The sequence below is a fragment of the Gobius niger genome (genome assembly GCF_951799975.1).
Source record: "Gobius niger genome assembly, chromosome: 19".
Taxonomy (NCBI): Eukaryota; Metazoa; Chordata; class Actinopteri; order Gobiiformes; family Gobiidae; genus Gobius; species Gobius niger.
Genome location: NC_136870.1, coordinates 11,382,415 through 11,402,477, shown reverse-complemented (window position 1 = coordinate 11,402,477; position 20,063 = coordinate 11,382,415). Strand labels below are relative to the sequence as shown.

Genomic DNA, 20,063 nt, shown 5'->3' with positions numbered 1-20,063 from the left:
ATGTGTGATGTGACAGACTAATGACTTGCATCCATAGGCGACGTGTGAACGAGGCTTTGCTGCAATGGAAGAAACTCATCACAAAGTTATCGAAGACCTTCAACGGCAGCATCAGAGAGAGATCTCCAAACTCATGGAGGAGCGAGAGAGGCTGCTGGCTGAGGAGACTGCTGCTACTATTGCTGGTAATCTTCTCCCACAATGTCCTTCTTTTTCCAGTCCCCTTTCCACATAATATCAACCCCTGCCCTCCGCACACTACACATGTATCACAAAAAAATGTACACCTTTTGCAGCTATTGAAGCTATGAAGAATGCACACAAGGAGGAACTGGTGAAAACGCAGCGTTCTCAGCTCAGTGGACTGAACTCTGACATTGATGAGCTTCGCCTACAATATGAGTAAGAAATGATATAAACTCGACCCCTAGACTTGAAATGTAGATTGTTAATTAAATCATAGTGAAGTCAAACATTTTAGTTATCAATGAGATCTCTCCACAGGGAAGAGCTGCAGTCCATCCACAGAGAACTGGAGGTGTTGTCAGAGCAGTACTCTCAGAAGTGTCTGGAAAACGCTCACCTGGCCCAGGCGCTGGAGGCCGAGAGGCAGGCCCTCAGGCAATGCCAGCGCGAGAACCAGGAGCTCAACGCTCACAACCAGGTCAGGCAAATGGCATATGCGACATGTACATTCATTTATCTACACAATCTAAAACAAAACCTTTCTACCAACAGGAACTTAACAACAGACTGACCACAGAGATCACCCGCATGCGCTCATGTCTAAGTGGAGAAACCGCAATGTCGCCTGTTACCCAGGGCAAAGACGTCTATGAACTAGAGGTGTGATTAGTATGTCTAAAACAAAGCATAATTACCTTTGTTTATAATGATTAATCACCTTTGTTTATGTAAGTCTAATACAAATGTGCATCACTACAGGTTTTACTCAGAATCAAGGAGTCTGAGATCCAGTATCTGAAACAGGAGATCCACTCGCTGAAAGATGAGCTGCAGTCTGCTTTGAGGGTAAGATGAATTGGTTTGATGAATTGCTCCAAATACAGCGTTACACGGCCCTGTTACTGATTTATTATTTTCCCTGCAGGACAAAAAATACGCTGCAAACAAGTATAAGGACATCTACACAGAGCTAAGTATTGTCAAGGCCAAGGCAGACTGCGACATCAGTAAACTGAAGGAAAAGTTGCTCATGGCCACAGAGGCTCTGGGAGAGCGGAGTGTGGACGGGTCCGTCACATCTGGATACGGTCGGTTCAGATTTTAAACGTAACCATGTTTATACTGTGCTGTTTACATTGATATTTACCATAGTTTCATTTGTTTGTAGATATTATGAAATCAAAAAGCAATCCGGATTTTATGAAAAAGGAACAATCAGCCACAGCCAAGCCATCCAGAGGCCTAAGGTCAAAGGTCAGTCAACAAGAATCACTGTCGTCTTTCCGTTGTGCAGTGTATTTGTGAGGTTCAAACGTTCTGAGCGGTCGTGCTTTACAGACATTATCAGTGTTCAAAGAGTTGGTGTCAAAGCTTGTCATTTGTTTTTTTTGTGTTGGGTCAGTCCGTCACTGAACAGGTGTCGTTGGACAGCTGACACCCCCGTTGTGGGGCGACTCCCCATCCGAGCCCTGTCCTGCGTAGGTACAGCCTGTAAAGAGCTCAGCATGTCCCACCTAAACTTGCATGGACTCCATTCACTAAACCACCTCTCTCTGCACCTCTGATTATAGTTAACCCTCACTGGCACAACTGGAGTTTGTGGAAGCACTGTTTTCATTGCAGCGTGTCATTAGTGATAACCGTCTAACCTTTCACCTTTCTCTCATTTAATGTTGATTTGACGTCTGTTCCATCTCAAACTAGTGATCTGACTCTCTCTGGTTCAGTGTGTTGTTGCTTCAAGGATGTTTGTACTTTCGTCACAACAAAAATGCAAGAACATAACTTATAAGTACTGTATTTCATAGACTGCCACGCAATTGTTTTCTTCTTAAAAATAAGATGTGAAATAAGTTGAATAAACAGAGTCCAATAAATAAAGACTGGTTGAAGACGGATGATATCTAAAGACGCAGCAGTTTTTGGACAGAAGAATTAACTAAAATCTCAGCTGGGCCCCATAGCCTCAGCAGATATCGGTTAGTTTATTTTGAGCAACATAGAAAGAGGCACAAAAATACTGAAAACATCAGAAGCATTAGTGCAGTGCTGCTCAAAGGGAGCCCTACCGCTCAATTCAATAGACTACTGTAGACTACTAATTATAAATGGACTCTATTTTTGTAGTAGGATTGTAGTAGGAGTAACATTTAATATCAGCCTTCTTACACAGGGAGCTGTTTCTTGATTACTTTAACCACTTGTAAACAATAACTAAACAGCTGCCAGACTAAATGACGCTGCTTGGAACTAACTGTATTATACTCCCAGGTTTTATGGTGTTCATTGGTGTGAGAGTGAGTACATTTTGCTGTCGCTCTTACCACGTTTTTTTTTTGTCCGCAGAGCCTGAAAGAAGGACTGACTGTGCAGGAGCGCTTGAAGCTTTTTGAAGCAAAAGATTCCAAAAAAATCTGAAGTTTCGTCAAGATTTTTGACCTTTTCTGACACTGGTTTTGGACTGACTTCTGCCACACTCAGCCTCAGCTTCAGACTGCATTGAGGTCACTTAAACCTGGACGTGCTGCTTTCTTGCCTCCGATGTATTTTTTTTTATTATAATTAATGAAAATTGTTTTACTGATCAATCAATCTTGTGTAAAGGTTATTTTAAACTTAGTTTTGAGATATTCAGTGTCATATAAGCTGTGAGAGAAATGCATAGCAGCTTTTTATTTATCCTTCCAAATGCCAAAATAGACAGCAATACTCATTATGAATAATATATATTTACCAATATTACTTAATTATCTGCTGTATTTTATCATTGTTACAGTTCCTATGTACAATACTCTACATGTGTTAAATGTTGCACCAGTTGTGTTGTACATAACTACTGGATAATGTTGGGTTCTTTATCTATGGCTGGGGCGTCTGCTGTACTAATGTGGTCTGCGTGCTAGTGAGTGATAATGTGATGCTTGCATTGCTTTTGAGTGAGAGTTTTATAGGATGGGGTGTTTGTATGAGGATGAACCGGAGCGGATTGCACTTATCACTTGACTACTTGAGAAAACCTTTCTGTCAATATGTGGGTGTAGTGACATTGAAGTCAGTTTATTGCAGTGCAACCAAACGTCCTGGCTCCTGTCAGATTAAACGAACAACGTGAGCTGTTAGCGGTACTGGATTTTTCATTGTTTCTTTCGGACATGGAATTGTGTTTGCTCACTTTTTGACTTTGCCGTGGTTCAGTCATCTCAAAGTGAACGTATAGGACTTTGCATGACTTGTACAGTATAGCTTTTACTACAGGCCGATCATGTTGCCTCTTTTTCCTTCTTTATGCTTCAGAGTGGTCCTCTTAAAACAAATAAGCTTTGCTTTTGCAAGTTCTACTGTTTTGGTGTAATGTTTTACTGTAAGCGGCAGTCTTTGAAGCACTTGGCCCAATCCCTGACCTCTCACTGAAATCTAGTTGTGCCTCAACTGAGTGAAGATGTAAACATCCATGAAACCTGTGCAGCTATGGATACACACTGTGGAGTGTTCAAACCACGCTTTGTAAATAAGATATGCCACACAGAGGACGTCTGTGTCTGTTTTAAACTTGTACTTGCTCAATAGCTTGATATAAAATATATATATGAATATTTTTTATTTTCATGTGAATGTATAATGTTAAATAAATGAAGTGTTTTCAAAACCTGGAGCTGATTTTTGTGGCTGATTTATTAAATAAATATATCACTGGGTTTACAGGTTAATACATTGGTGCTAAAACTGGTGTTGAGGACATCAACATCCCCCATATAATTAGAATATCATGAAAAAGTTCATTTACCTCCGTTATTCAACTTAAAATGTTCTAATGATTTAGACTCATTACATGCAAAGTTACATATATTAAGTCTTTGTTATAATTTTGATGATTATGGCTTACAGTCCATTTTTAAAATATTCTAATTTTCAGAGATTTTTAATTTGGGGTTGAGAGCCATATTAATCAAAATTATAATGGCTATGTATGTCACTTTGCATGTAATGAGACTATCACATATTACTTCACAGTTTAAGTTGAAAAACAGAAGTGAATGCACTTTTTCATGATATTCTTATTATATGACGAGCTCCTGTATAAATAAGCATAATGTGTTTGGGAGAGGGGAATGAGTGAACAATGCAAGACATAGTGGCAAAAGCCTTCAAACAGTACTTGAACAAAACAAAAGCAAGCAAAAGGTGTGCACAGACTGATTTTGGCTATAACTTTCTGCCTATTTTAGCATACATACAAGTAGAAACTAAAGTTAACATCACGCTTAGTGTGTTTCATAAAAAATATTCATAGCAACATGATGCTAACTTCCTAAAATAAGGACTGTTTCCTGTTTGTGTATTAGTTCCTATGGACAGTTAACCGTGTCTATTTAAGCCAGGCAGAGCCGGTGCTGGCCCTTCGGAGGCCCTAAGCAAAAATCCACATGGGGGCCCTACAGTACATGTCTCATGGTTATTCGATGAAGAACGAATCCATTAACGGTCAGAAACAGTTCCACTGTGCAGTCGTGCAGGGCAGAAGAGGAACATAATGACCTCAACTCAGGCCCCGCCCCCTGTGTGAGAACCACTAGCCACTGTCAGACTGGGATTTAGGACGACTATAGTCTATTTCCCAACTTTTTAAAATGGCAAATGGTCCCATTCTCTCAGCTCTGGTCCCTGACCCACAGTTTGGGAAGCGCTGATTTAAAACTACACCTGTTCCTGATGGTTATTTCTGTCTGACCTCTGAGAATCAGCCTGTGAGCAACGCAATTTGTGTTAGACTGTGCTCATTCAGAGAACCAGAGTTATTGTAAGTAACTGTTCTCGTGAGAACCGTGTGGACCGTGTGAACTCATTTGAGTGAAACAACACCATAGTTTGACTGAGATGTGGGGCCCTTGCGGGTGCGGGGCCCTAAGCAACTTGCATAGTTTGCCTATAGGAAAAAACGGCTCTAAAGCCAGGGGTGTCCAAACTTTTTTCATGGGGGGCCGCATACTGAAGCGTACACGGGGTGAAGGGCCGTAGATCAGTAGTTAGTGCCGCAAATCCTTCGACTAGCAGAGGTTTAAATTGTGCCCCATACCTCTATTTAAGCTTAAAACCTTCACGCCAGCTCTGTCTCACAATGAAATGTTAGTTGTTAGAATTGTGTAGAATTATTACATTTCAAATAAAAAGGTCCATCTCTGGTGATGTGTACCGATACAGCAAGAGGCCGAGGGCCACCATAAATTGGTCTGAGGGCCGCATTTGGCCCCCGGGCCGCACTTTGGACACCCCTGATTTAAGCAGTACATGGCAGAAAAAGAGCAGCTGTTGGATAATCACTTACAACATTTTAAAACTACTCAGAATAGGCATTTTAGGCTTGAAGTGAGAGGCTAATGTCAATTTAACACTGAAAAAATGTTAAAATAGCACCACCATCTAATAATAATCATAATGCATTGGTTTTATAAAGCGCTTTCTGGACACTCAAATACGCTTTACATTGCACTATTCGTTCACTCCATACTCGGTGGTGGTAAGCTACTATTGTAGCCACAGCTGCCCTGGGGTAGGCTGACGGAGGCGAGGCAACCAGTCTGCGCCCTCGGCCCCTCCGACCACCACCACTCATTCACTCACTACATTTGCCAGGCATGGTGTTCCCAAACGGTCTCCCATCCAAGTCCTGCCAGGCCCTTCCCTGCTTAGCTTCCAAGGTCTGATGGGATTGGGCAGAGCAATCTGAACTAATGTATATGTTTCTAAGTTTTCTTCTGTCTTTTAGGTATGAATTCACTTTTTTTTTACATTACCAATAGGACAGTGCAGCTTTAAAGGTGCATTATGCAACTTTTTGCAACTGTTTGACCTTTCAGTGACCCAGCAGCTGTATGAGTGGTCAGCATGGCACCTTTACTTTCCATTACAGTGGAAGCTCCAGGACCAATTGATTGGAAGGTTTTCACTGCTGAAGGACCCTCTCATCAGAAAACCTGCAGAACAATTGATCCTGGAGCGTCCTACAGACCACTGTGATGGAAAGTAAAGTCACTACAAGTTCAAACAAGTACAAATGTCAACTTTTTTTTCGCATAGAAGTTTCATAATGTATCTTTAAATTGGATAACGACATTGCTCAACACTTTTTTCTACGGAAACAAACATTCGGGCTGCAGCTTTGGCTGAAACTGGACAAATGTTTATCATATTGTCTTTTTAAATATTGATATTTCCTCTAATTCTATGTTTTCCAAAATGTTTGGACCGATTCTTTTGTTTTTATGGATTCTAAAATATAGTAATGGCACGAATTTTCCTATCTGTACAAACCTGGATTCAGTCTGTTTCATGAACATTATAAATTGACAAAGAACTTTTTCTACTATGGAACACACCTGGAAACTGTAATACCTTTTTTATTCCTGCCTGTATTTCTAAAAGAGCCTTTGAGTGAATAAATTGGCGCCACAAACCCCTAACTGCCGCCTCTGTCTCTTGCAGTGTCGAACCATGGGCCACCATGAGCTGAAGGAGACCGCGCCCTATCGTCATTACAAGGCTGCTCTGCTACGGCTCGATTCTGGGTCAGAAGAGGAGAAAAAAAAGGTCTCCTTTAGAAGTATCTACTTGTGATGTTGTTGGACTGGAGGACGGTGGGTTTAGATGTGAGAAGTCGGTAGAGGGGGGAAAGTAAGTTTTATGTGATGATGGACCAACTCGTGCGTTTTGTGTGGACTTCTTTAAGAGCTATGGCAGAGGTTCTCAAACATTTTAAAGACAAGTACCACCTCTTAAAATATTCACTATTATTATGAAAGATCAATGTATGTTACAGACTGTATTGTAAATCTGTTTTTTTATGTTTCTCTCTCTTGAAACTTTCATCTTTTTAAGTATGTTCCATTCTGTTTTGTTTTGTTCTTTGTTTTCTTTCCCTTCCCCTTCCCCTTCAGAATGACCCCACCACCCAATTATGTGAGACAAGACCAGACTGAAAGGTATGGAGGGATGAGGGAAGACTCTGAGATGTTGGTGTTGCTCGCCCATTTTCGACAAAGTATTTAAGCGCTTTCTTATTGTTGGTAAATGGTTCACTGTAAATAACAGTATTTATTAATCTTTTCGCTAAAATTAAACACTGTCTTTTATTAATTGAAACCGGAAGCACGTCAATCACGTGACCGGTTTATGCTAGTTTAAAAGAGCTAGGCCCACAGCCTCAGGACAGAAGCTGTGGCGCAGTAGTCGGGCCGTGGCCTAAGCCTTGTCACATCTGGGACGTGGGACCTATGTTTACCCTTTTCTTTTCTGTACTATTTGAGCTCGAAATAAACTTTGAAAAGCCAACTGATTCTCCCTGGTGATTTCGAGGGGGCAACAAAATCTTGGTGTTTCTGCCCGGTTGGATTAAGTTTGTGGATGACCTGGATCGCAACCGTGGATTGTGGCTACCGGAGCGCGTGTGTGGACTATATTCGTGAGTGGAATACGCTACGAGAGACGCCAACACGAAGCTATCACGGAGCTAATGCTAACGGAAGCGAGGTCAAGGAAGACGACACAACCCACCGCAAGTCACGATCAAAGCCAAGGTAAAAGACTTTCCAATCATGCCAGACTTTAACGAACAAGTGTCTGAATGGGAAAATATGCTGGAAGAAATCGAGGGAAAGCTAATTGCCTTGCCTGCTTCGGAACTTCTTAAAATATGCACTACACTTGAAATCAATGTTGAAGATGAAGAAAAAAACTCACCTCGCAAATTGAGAAGGCTAATTCTGCAGCATTTGGAGTGTGAGGATGTCACGTCGCTTGAAGATGGAGGAATGTCATTGTTATTGGAAATAAATGACAGCATTGATGAACTGAGAAAAACGCTGTCTACGTCTGGTCCCACGTCGCCACGCCGCCCTCTGGCGGACACAGCTGGTACTGCGCCCAGCAACACGGAACCTGTGGTAAGACCACGCACCTCTGCCACCACGCTTACTGCCGTTAATAATTTCACTGAAAGAACTCAAACTGTTGTTCACCCAATGTATAGAAAAGACTTGAAAATTAATGGACAAATTGGTGAACATAATCAAACGGATAAGCTGGGATATTCAAGTTTAGAAAGACAAATTACAAAAGCATTAAAGAAAGGATATGATGAATGCGAAATTATTGACGCAGTCCTTCAAGCTATTATTCCAGGAACAAAACTGCGAAGTTATCTGGAAAGTAGAGATGATTTGTCATTGAAAGCTCTGAAACAAATATTGCGGACTCATTTTGTTGAAAAAGATGCTAATGAGCTGTACCACTCCTTAACTCGTGATGCACAAGATCACGGAGAGACTCCAGTCCAGTTTCTAGTTCGAGCTATGGACTTGAGGCAACAGATACTCTTTGCTTCAGAAAGAGCAGACACTGGCTTGAAGTACAGCCCAGAGCTCATCCAAAATCAGTTTTTGCAAACCATACTTACCGGACTTCAAGATGACACCATCCGTATTGACTTAAAGCCATATTTGCAAAATCCAAGAATAACTGATGAAGTTCTGCTGGAGAAAATGACCGCCGCCTACAACCTGGAGATGGAGAGGAAGGGCAAGCTGTCAAGCAAATCCAGAGCCAAGGTGTTAGCGGTGAGTAATGATCCACATTTCACTGATTCAGAGAGCAGCAGTTATGACAGTAACTCTACCAGTTATAAAAAGCAAAAGTTTGAAAAACGTGACACATTGATGGAGAAAGTAGACCAGGGGAACAAAGCAATCTGTGAAGCCATTCAGAATCTCACCACTCAGCTGTCAAGCCTGCACCAGCCACCCGGACAACCACCACCATGGGGACAAGCCAGCCACAGCTACAACAGACCACCGCCAAGGACACGCCCCAACCGGCAGTGTCACCAGTGCCAGCGGACCAATCCAGGGGGGAAATGCGACCACTGCTACAAGTGTGGGAGCATAGACCACTGGGCCGTTGGTTGCCGCAGAGCGCCTAGGAACACCACAGCCTCCACCAACAAGATCGAAACCAGCGTACATCTTGGTAAGAACACAGACATATTCTGCACCACAGCGCCTCTCACTGGTAAACAACATCAAACTGCTAAGCTGGTGGGGAGGAGGTGCCTTGTTCGAGCCACAATGAACAATGTTGACACCAAAGTGCTGTGGGACACTGGCTCACAAGTGTCCATTATTGGAGATGAGTGGAAGCAGAGACACTTACCCCATGTTACTGTGAGGCCTGTGGAAGAGTTACTGGAAGAAGGAGGGCTGGATCTGTCCGCAGCAAATGGGACAAAGATTCCATATCAGGGCTGGATTGAAGTGAAGTTTGCACTGTCACAAGATGCTGTTGCTGGGATGAGTGATGAACCAGTAGTTGTTCCTATCTTAGTCGCCTCTACAGATCTGGAACGTCCTATTATTGGATTTAATGTAATTGAGGAGCTGGCTTTGGCAAATGAGGGTCTTGGAAGCTGTTTTCCTTCTGGTCACATGGTAAGGAGATTTTGTTCAGCACTTGATGTGGGTCAGGAAACTGCGAGGGCTGTTCTAACTGTTTTACAGAAGCCGTCACCTGAAAACAACCCCCACATTGCTCGTCTGGGAAGAATGCCAGTTACTGTCCCAAAGAGGAACGCCATCCAAGTGCAATGCAACTACCTACAGCAAGGTTTGCTCTGTGGAACTCACGTCGTGTTGGAGCCTAACCCGGAGACACCGTGGCCCACAGGACTCAAAGTAAGAGAGCAGCTCATTCAACATAAAGAGAATACGAGGATTAAGGTAACTGTTGAAAACACAACAGACTGTGATATTACTCTTTGTGGCCGCACAACGCTTGGCTGGTTACACAGTGTTGATGCTGTTTATCCACTAGAGCCCAAGTCACCAGAGGGCAGTGCCACATCCTCACCGGAGCAGCCCAGTCAAGCACCACAGAGGGAGCCCTGGGTCCCGCCTGTAGATCTGAGTCACCTCTCGGCAGAGCAGCAGCACAGAGTTCGTCAGATGCTGGTGGAGGAGGGTGACGTGTTTGCCAGAGACGAGTGGGATGCTGGTTGTGTCACTGGTTTGCAAATGGACATTAATTTGAAAGACTCTGTCCCTGTCCAGAGAACATACAATGCCATACCCAGACACCTGTATCAGGAAGTCAAGGCTCACATTCAGGATTTGTTGAGTAGAGGTTGGGTTCAAAAGTCCTATTCCTCTTACTCTTCACCGGTAGTCTGTGTCAGGAAAAAGGACGGCACTCTCCGGTTATGCATTGATTACAGGCTGCTGAATGAGAAGACCTGGCCAGACCGTCATCCCATCCCCAGGATCCAAGAAATCCTGGAAAACTTGGGTGGAAACTCCTGGTTCACCGTCCTGGACCAGGGCAAAGCATACCACCAAGGCTTCATGAGCGAGAAGAGCAGACCATACACAGCCTTTATTACACCATGGGGACTCTATGAGTGGACCAGGATCCCTTTTGGCCTCTCAAATGCCCCGGCTGCTTTTCAACGCCACATGGAGGGATGCCTGGGAGATCTGAGGGATGAAGTCTGTGTGCCCTATCTGGATGATGTCCTTGTTTTCAGCCGCACATTTGACCAACATGTGGAAAACGTCAGACAAGTCCTGCGGCGACAGAGAGCCTGTGGGATGAAGCTGAGAGCCGAAAAATGTGAGTTGTTTAAGCCACAAGTAACGTATGTTGGTCGTGTGATCTCTGCAGAAGGATACAGGATGAACCCAAGAGAGGTGGAGGCAGTAAAGGCGCTCACGTACCAGACCCCAGCTACAGTGAGAGAGGTGAGGAAGCTCCTGGGATTCTTGAGCTACTACAGAGCTTACATCCAGGACTTCTCCAGGACTGCAAAGCCACTGTATGAGCTGCTGGCAAAGCCCAAAGGTGAGCCAAAACACTGCCACAAAAAGGGGACAAAACATTCAGGTGCTCAGCTCCCACCCTCCTCTCCGGTTCAGTGGACAGAAATACACAGAGCAGTTTTAGAGACGCTTGTGAACCAACTTACAAATCCACCTGTTATGGCATATCCAGACCTCGAGCAGCCTTTCATTCTCCATGTTGACGCCTCAGAGCAAGGGCTCGGTGCTGTGCTGTACCAGCGACAAGATGGCGCACTGAGAGTGATTGGCTACGGATCCCGAACCCTGACGCCTGCAGAGAAGAACTACAAGCTGCACTCAGGAAAACTGGAATTCCTCGCACTGAAATGGGCCATCACAGAGCGTTTCCGTGACTACCTGTTCCACGCGCCACACTTCACAGTCTACAGTGACAATAACCCACTCACTTACGTTACCAAGTCGGCAAAACTCAACGCCACGGGTCACCGCTGGGTTGCAGAGCTGGCAGACTATAGATTTACACTCAAGTACAGACCTGGAACAGCTAACACAGATGCTGACTTTCTCTCTCGCAGACCTAAGCCCATCAGAACCATCATGCAGGAGTGCACGGAAGAGTGTGAGCCGGAGGTCATGGACAGCATCTGTAAAGCAGTCAAAAGCAGCCAAACAGGTGAGATCAACTGGATTTCTGCTGTCACCTGTAATGTGGATGTCCTACCACCAGATGGCAGTGCTGTACCACCCCTTCAGCCCTTCTCCATCCAAGACATCCAGGCCCAGCAGAATGCAGATCCAGCCATCCAGAGGGTCTCTAACCTGAAAAGAGAAAACACTTACCTGAAGTACAGAGACAAAGCTGCAGAGAGTGAGCAAGTCCGGGTTCTCCTGAGAGAATGGACAAAGCTGCAGCTGGGTGAAGATGGACTCCTGTGGAGGAAGACTAACAACAGGCTGCAACTGGTGGTGCCAGAGCCCTTGAAGCCCCTGGTGTACAAGTACCTCCATGAGGAGATGGGACACTTGGGTGCTGACCGGATGGTGGCCCTGGCCCGAGAGCGCTTCTTTTGGCCAAAAATGAGGCAGGAGATGGAGCACTACGTTACACGTGTCTGCAGCTGCATCAAAAACAAAAGGCCCAACAGAGTCACAAGGACACCACTTCAAAGCATTGAAACTTCTGCACCATTCGAGATGGTCTCAATAGACTTTTTACATCTGGAGAAAAGCAACGGAGGGGAAGAGTATATCCTGGTTTTAGTGGACCATTTCACTAAATACGCTCAGGCCTACGCAACCAAAGACAAGGCTGGGAAAACTGCTGCCAGAAAGCTGTTTGACGAATTTATCCCACGCTTTGGGTTTCCATCCAGGATCCACCACGACCAAGGAAGAGAGTTTGAGAACCAGCTGTTTCGGAAGCTCCAGGAATATGGTGGTATTCAACACTCTCGCACTACACCTTACCACCCCCAAGCTAACCCTGCCGAACGTTTTAACAGGACTCTGTTGAGTATGCTGCGGACACTGGAGGAGACACAAAAGGCCAGATGGAAGGAGCACCTCAACAAAGTAGTTCATGCCTACAACTCCACCATCCACGAGGCGACAGGGTACTCCCCTTTCTTCTTGCTTTTTGGACGTGAACCAACCCTCCCAGTTGACCTCTTGTTTCCCAAGAAGCTCGGTGACGCAGAGAAACAGACCCCTGCTGGCTATGCGGAGAAGTGGAGAGAGGCAATGCAGGAAGCCTATGCCATTGCCCTGACTAACATGAGGAAGTCTGCAAAAAAGGGCCAAGATTATTACAATCAGCGCGCCTGGAGCTCTACGCTGAACCCGGGTGACCATGTATTGGTGAGAAATCTCACGCCTCGAGGTGGTCCGGGGAAGCTCCGCAGTCACTGGGAGGACACTGTCCATGTGGTGAGGGAGAGCAAAGGCCCTGGAAGCCCTGTCTATGTGGTTGAGCCTCTGAATGCTGTAGGGAGAAGACGGGTGCTGCACAGAAACTTGCTCTTACCTTGTCCTTACCTGGTTGAACCAGCGCCTGTCGTCCCCAACCCTAAAAGGAGAAGCAGGAGAACCAGAACGTCGCCAGGAAGAGGGACAAGTGTTAAGTGCAACATCCAGCCTGCAGGTACAGAGAGCTCTAGTGAGGAAGACTACCATCTCGTCCTGCCACCCCAACCCGCTCTTCAGCCGCTCAATCCAACTGCCAGAGAGTTCCAACCTAGAGTCCCCACTCCAAGACAGCCGGAACAGGGAGCTGCACCTGCTGAGGAGAGAGCTGAAGTGGTGATCCTGATCCCAGAGGTTGACCCTGAGCCGGAGCCAGAGCCAGTGCAGGAAGCGGATTCATCTGAGCGAGAGGCATCCTCCTCAGACTCCTCGGAGGGATCTGCAAGACCTGTCAGAACCAGACGGCCCAGGCGCTTGTACACCTACGACCAGCTTGGTGAGCCCACGGTCCTGGAAGTGCAGACCTGTCCTGTCGGTGTGTCCAAACCAGCGAGGGTCCGAGACGGCTTCTTCAGCACCTCGGCCAACCTATATCCTTTTTAATTCCCAGTCGTAATGCAGTAGTAACATGCACTTTATGTACCTGCTAATTGAGTTGCACTTTGCACTTTGCACTTTAAAGTATGTGGCTTGTGTGCAATAGAGATATGTGCAATAGTAGTAAATGTACTTTAATTATTGTTTCAGTAGTACATGCCATTTGTTTAGTTGGTTTGCTATGCTGCTACAAAATCTTGGGTAGAAGGTATTTTCCTTGAGTCAATTCTGAAGATTCTGGGGCCCACCAATGCTTCAACGGACTATCTACCCAAATACGGAAATGGACCTTTAAACCTGCGCGTACCGCCGTGCCAAAGGACTCTTGGATAACGGACACTATTCATTTAGCCTGGACTCTTTTGTGAAGTATTGTTGTGGTTCAAATTGTTTATTTACTACAATTTATGGTTTAAGTCAAGTAAGACCCCCCAGTAGGATTAAGGGAATGTTGGGTTAACATTATTTTTAGTGGGGGAGGGTGTTGCTCGCCCATTTTCGACAAAGTATTTAAGCGCTTTCTTATTGTTGGTAAATGGTTCACTGTAAATAACAGTATTTATTAATCTTTTCGCTAAAATTAAACACTGTCTTTTATTAATTGAAACCGGAAGCACGTCAATCACGTGACCGGTTTATGCTAGTTTAAAAGAGCTAGGCCCACAGCCTCAGGACAGAAGCTGTGGCGCAGTAGTCGGGCCGTGGCCTAAGCCTTGTCACATCTGGGACGTGGGACCTATGTTTACCCTTTTCTTTTCTGTACTATTTGAGCTCGAAATAAACTTTGAAAAGCCAACTGATTCTCCCTGGTGATTTCGAGGGGGCAACATTGGCAGTATTTTCGTCTGGTGCAAACATTGCAATAGCGATGATCAACGGCCTGTGGGTGAACCAATAGGCTATTACTGTGATTTGCAGTTTACACAATATCCACTGGAGGGCGCTATCATCTATGGTGAATGCTGTAGACACTCAACACTTTGCAGCAATAACCGCATACTTTTTACTGCAATATATTTGGAATAAGATAATTTGCCTTTACTGTGTCTCGATTGAGTGTTCTAAATCCACATTTTATTTTCTTATTTTAACCTGTCCATCCTTTGGGTCCGCGAGGCGCTACTGCAATTAAGCCCTGGGCCTTGACCTTTGCAAGGCGAGTCCATGTCTTGGCGAGTGCAGGTGACCCTTTAAGGAGCCGCTTCACCTTTTGCAAAGTCTCCAATGTGTCAGGGTCAGTACAGCATTTAAAGTTCTGTCTGCCACCACAGATTATTTTGAAAACTCACTGAAGCGTTCGCATTTATTTTGGAGCGAATGACTTTTTGAGGAAGCAATGGGAAAAGCATTTTATTTATGAGAGAAACCCCGTTGTGTTTGACTCATTTATTCAAAACACCACAACAAATATTGTACAAATGACAATATCACCGCATTATTGTTCATATATTCATAGTATTACATTATATATACAAGATTGTCTCAGCGTTATTATTACCTGTTTGTTTTTTAAGACAATAACCAGTTGTTTACAATTTTACAATCATCAATAAGTAGTGCAGTTGTCTCACGCATTTTCTAATATTTTTGAATTCATTCTCATTCAAACTTCAAACCACAACAAAACATTTTCATGAAATTAAGTGTCATTCTTTATTAAGGTGCATTTTTTGTCTGTAACAGCAAATTAAACAAATAAAGACCAGAGGCATGTTCAGTTGTCTGTAGCCGTCAAGGGGCTTGGCGGACACTGGGCCTCAAAGCACTGTATGGACGGGGATCTCTTCTGAGTTTTCGCAGAGATGTCAGTGAACACCACGGAGCGCCCGTCCGGACAGAGTAACACGCTGGAGTCCGCCTCACATTTGGTGGTTCTGCCAGGCCACAGTGCCTCGTTTGGACTGGGTCTGAGAGCCAGAGCCCCGGCAGTGAGAATGTCTGCATTAACAACCGCGGCTCCTGTTTGACTCATCTTTATCAGCATGTCCAGAGACTGCTTCCGACTCTCCAGTGAAGCGTTCAATGCCTTTCTCTCGCTCTCATCGTCGGCCTCGTCCTTTGTCTTTTCCATTTCTTCATCCTCCTCGTCCTCTGTCTCCGTAGCGTTGCTGTCTTTAAAGTCTTCCCTCTGCGACTCCATCTGCTCCCTCTTGACGGACAAATCCAGGGGCCCGTCACTGGGGCGCGACGTCTGCTCCAGGGCTTGGTGGATGTGGGAGAGCTCGCTGCGGATTTTGCTGAGGTGCTCCCAGAGGTGGCGCTGGGCAGGTAGGTCTTCCGCCTCCATGTGGGAAATTTTGCGCTCGGCCTCCTGGTAGTCCCGCAAGGCCTTGGAGAGGTCAGTGAGGAGGGCTGCCACGGACTCGGATGATTCCCCGCTCGCTGAACGGGAAGAGTCTTGGGTGTTGGGCCCAATGGCAGTGGAGTGAGTGGAGGTATCACTGTTTGGACTGCTGACGGCTTCTTTGTACCATGACTCAAGAGGCTGGGTTTGAAGCGGAGGATCGTGTAAACTTAAGGACACAAAAGAATGACAAACTATGAATACAACAGTGCTTTTCATATTACATATTTGATCGAAATGATGCCTTACCTGCTTTGTAAGAGAAGTTTATCCGCCACCAGATTAAGGCTTGACGCTGTCTGGATGTTCTTCAGAAGGTCAAACGTGAACCCCATACTCGGCTTCTTTTCCGCAGGTGCTTCCAGGCTTCCCAGAGGAGCCGCTGTCCTCTTCAAGCCCCACATGGCCTTCGGCTCCTTGGCTGTAAACTGCTGTTTGTCTGCTTGCGCTCTGAAGGTTTGTTCCGGGGTGTCTCTTTGAGGCGACACCCAGCCTGTGGTCTGGATGGCAGCCGACCCAGGTCGCACAGCCGGGACTTTCCAAAGGTTTACTTTTGGCTGAAAGCTGGATAGTACATTTCCTTCGAGGTTATTTGTTGATGTTTTTAGGGCTTTGCTGGGCTCGCTCTGGCCAAACGTGTGCTCACAAAGGAAGGGGTAGTAGAGGCGAGGTGAAATTAAGGCTCTCTCGGACGGGCTGTGTGCGCTTGATGCTGGGTGCATCAGTTGAGCAGCCGACGCCAGAAAGGGGAGTTGGGCGATCTGATTCTGGGCTGCGACACTGGTAGCCGCCGTGGGGATGACTGAATTCATGTAGGAGAAAAGGCTGGGGCTGATGGGATATCCAACCCCGAGCACCGACAGATTGAGCCCAGTGGGGTCCTGGTAATCCACCAGATTAGGCGGAGGGGGGTAACACGGGATTGAACTGCTCACTCTGGGCTCGGCTTTTGCTTTGGTGTGGCTGGACGCTAACAGCCTCCACTGCTCTGAGAAGAGTCCAGGGGTGGTTAGGCAGGTCTTGGGGAGTTTGTAGTGCTTCAGCTGGGCTTCCACCTCTATTGAGCGCGCCCGTAACAGCTGGTCTTCTAAAGAGAGCATGTCAGCCATGAGCAAATCTGACTCAGGCTGTTTGGTTTTCCTACTTTCTGTGGCAGCTTCTCCTTTGTTGCTGCTTTCTTTGGTTACACCTGTTATCTCCCCTCCATTGCCCCGGACGCCCTCCTCTTCCTCTTCTGGTTCCGGGGCGTCTTTGTCCTCGCTGTCCTCGTCCTGCGTCGCCCTTTGCTTCTGTCTCCCATCAGGCCTCGACACCTCTAGTTCATCCTTTGTGCTGTTGTGGAGACCGTGTTGAAAAGAGCGGAGCTGGTCGGGGTGCAGGATGTTGCCTTTCTTATAGGGCCAGTCAGACTCGATGAGCAGCGACAGCGAGTTCTTACACAGACTGTACTTCATGTGATTGTACAGGTGAGACTTCTCCATGCAGGTGAAGGGGCACTGGAAGCATTTGTAGTTGTACGGTTTGCCCCAAGGACGTGGGATATAGTGAGGCTTCTTGGGCTTTCGCTCCTTGTGTTTAGTGGCAGATGAGACCTTGCACGTGTCCTCCTTAGACATCTTTGTGTGTGTGTGTTGTTTTTTTTAGCTTGGTATGCAACTTGGTTAATTGTATTTCTGATGATTGCTTAGTTGGTGAGTGAAAATGGCATTTTTTCCCTGATGTTCTCAACCTGTAAAACAGACAAAAACAAAGAAATGAACACCAAAGAATTCTGAAAACTAAGACAGTGAATAAGCAAATTATTTAGGTAATGTTTTAGAGATTCACCAGCTGCTAAATAAATGATGCTTATTGAAACAGCTGAGCTCGGCGGGACAGAAGCAAACTGACTCGCACCAGCGTTTCGAGCGGGATGCTCTGGTACCAGACGGAAGAGCGAGTTTTATCAACGAAGCGTCCGAGTTGGGGGTTTAATGCCTGTATTTTGCTAATGAGAGGACGCTGTAATGCCTAAAGGGCGTCATTAGTGCCAGGACGGGGATCTGGGTCAGGACACTGTGCATAAGTTCAACCGATCTCCACCATCGGACTGGTTGTGTGAACGCCCTTTTTGAAATTAAGATTTTCAGTATTGAGATTTGTTTAAATCTGTAAATACACTAGATTTTAATTCATTTTATAATTACATTTTTCAATGTTTGGAAAATTTATTTCTTAAATTATTTTGAATTAATTTAACTACTAAAACAGTAAAAGTTTTTGATGAATTCTTTCTCGGAGCCTGGCCATTGGCTGCACCCGGAGTGAGTTTTTTAATTAAAATCATTCTAGATTGAGGCTGCTATTTTATGTATTTTCTCCTTAGGTCTTTTAAAGATAGAAGTGCATGTAATGTTTGTATTACTATCATAGACTATTTTTAAATTGAGATAATTTGGGTGGCTCAGTGACTGGTGGCTCGTCTTGTTGCGGGACAACACAAGCTCCTGGTGAAGCCGCCACATGAAAGCTGACGATGAAAGGCTTGGTGACTCTAACATCGGATGGCAGGCGTTTCCCATTCGCGCTCCCAATTGGACCCTCAGAATTGCCCCGTTAGTGGCCAACCATTTGATTGGCTCACTTGACCGCCCCGGGGCTCTGACCCCGGCTTTAAGCTCATAATGGGGCCTAACAGCTGCAACTACGAGTCAATCAATAAAAATCATTTTTACAGTAGATTTTTCCCACTCAAGGCCACTGCTATCTGTGCACCTCTCAGAGGCCTGAGCGCTCGGCCCCCCCTCGCTGCCCCATATCCGAACCCTGCGGTCTTGTTTTGAGCTTTTAGGAGTGATGATCAAACAAGCCAATAACCACTTGAACATCTACTGTCACTATTACAGAGGCGCTAGGCCTAAAAGCTTTGACAAGTTAACAAGACCGCACCACTTCCAGTCAACTGGCCACTGGATATGCTGACATTTACTGTTCTTTATGGCATTGGGTTATAAAAGTCTAATGATAAGATAATGCAGTGACATTATATTAAGATGAATAAATAAAAAAAATAAGATTAAGTTTTACCTCAGCCAATGTTGATGCCAGTTGTCGTCTTTAAAAGGCGTCTTATGCAGTAAATTCTGGAATAGAAAAAACAATGAGTATAATCAGCATTTTAACATTAATATCATGCAACTATCATCTGTTATAAAAAAGATGAATCCCTTTATTTACAATTGTTTGCTTTAATGTAATTGTCTATAAAGCCTTCCTTTTTGGTCGAGATGTTTTGTATGTAACAATGAAAATTTCCCTTTTGGGATCAATAAATTACTTCTGATTCTGATAAAATAGAGAAATAAAGTTGAAAAACTTAAAGCACAAAACATAATACAATAATTTAAAAGCTAAGTTTAAAAGTTAACTTAAACAAATGCAATCCATTGCAAATTGTACATAGAATATTTGTTTAATATTTAGTAAAGCTTTAAATTCAATTCTATTTTCCAAAAAGCTAAAAGTCAGTGAAAGACAAAGCTTATAGTATTTTTTATTATCACTTTGTTCTATTAAATACATTTCTAACCTTTCATAAATAAGCGCCAGACCCGACGCGTTCTTTGTTAAAGTAACACCTGCCTGAGATAAGTAGATAAATGTATCATACCTAAGTCACAGGGGTCCTGTGTGGCTGTCCTGCTGTGGCTCCGCGCGCTGAGGCCACGCTGACTCTGTCCCGCTCAAATGGGAGCGCAGCTCAGTGCGCGCTGGATATATACTGACTGGGAGCACTGCCCGCAGGCACTACATACAGCAGCTCCCCCCCGCTCCCCCGCTCCTCTCTGCTCCCCCTGGAATCAGGCAAATGTGCTCTCCACCTTCAGTGAGGGTGCACTGGAGCCACTGCTGCGATAGTCCAGGTTATTTCTGACTTCCTGAAGAGCGCTGTGTGGGACAATAGTCTGTGTTCGCTGGTCTAAGTCGGACCAGTTACTTATGGAGCTACAATGCCCCCAGCCCTCCATCTGACATTTTGACAGTGTTGGTTGTTTTGATTTGTTTAAAGAAATGAACACTTAGCAGTTGTTTATTATTGACTAAAGATTTGTCAATTATTATACAACTATAATAATTGACAAATCTTTAATCTA

At 44.9% G+C, this 20,063-nt stretch overlaps 2 protein-coding genes across 7 annotated transcripts in view; one reads left to right on the top strand and one right to left on the bottom strand.

The window, feature by feature from the left end:
* LOC306978721 (myosin phosphatase Rho interacting protein) overlaps positions 1–3,832 on the top strand; it is a 41,691-nt gene extending 37,859 nt beyond the window's left edge. For 4 of the 6 annotated variants that reach the window (XM_079577390.1, XM_079577387.1, XM_079577386.1 and 1 more), the window contains 8 exons: positions 38–185; positions 297–402; positions 505–664; positions 739–846; positions 946–1,032; positions 1,112–1,274; positions 1,355–1,440; positions 2,533–3,832. In XM_079577390.1, coding sequence (XP_079433516.1) covers positions 38–185; positions 297–402; positions 505–664; positions 739–846; positions 946–1,032; positions 1,112–1,274; positions 1,355–1,440; positions 2,533–2,604 — 930 coding nt within the window. In that variant the 3' untranslated portion in view covers positions 2,605–3,832. Of the gene's footprint in view, positions 1–37; positions 186–296; positions 403–504; positions 665–738; positions 847–945; positions 1,033–1,111; positions 1,275–1,354; positions 1,441–1,588; positions 1,669–2,532 lie in introns of all 6 variants that reach the window. The other 2 variants (XM_079577388.1, XM_079577389.1) reach the window with 2 other exon arrangements.
* An 11,295-nt stretch (positions 3,833–15,127) lies between these two features.
* prr35 (proline rich 35) lies at positions 15,128–19,675 on the bottom strand. Its single transcript, XM_079576966.1, has 4 exons — positions 19,580–19,675; positions 18,997–19,052; positions 16,180–17,659; positions 15,128–16,099 (listed from the first exon to the last, which is right to left on the bottom strand). The coding sequence occupies exons 3-4, from the start codon at positions 17,544–17,546 to the stop codon at positions 15,301–15,303; spliced, it is 2,166 nt and encodes a 721-aa protein (XP_079433092.1). The 5' UTR covers positions 17,547–17,659; positions 18,997–19,052; positions 19,580–19,675; the 3' UTR covers positions 15,128–15,300.
* Between the last annotated feature and the right edge of the window lie 388 nt (positions 19,676–20,063).

Coding starts and splice junctions, on each gene's coding strand:
- prr35 (XM_079576966.1), bottom strand. CDS start 17,546: ATGTCTAAGGAGGACACGTGCAAGGTCTCATCTGCCACTAAACACAAG. Junction 16,100..16,179: donor AAACTTCTCTTACAAAGCAG/GTAAGGCATCAT, acceptor TGTGTCCTTAAG/TTTACACGATCCTCCGCTTC.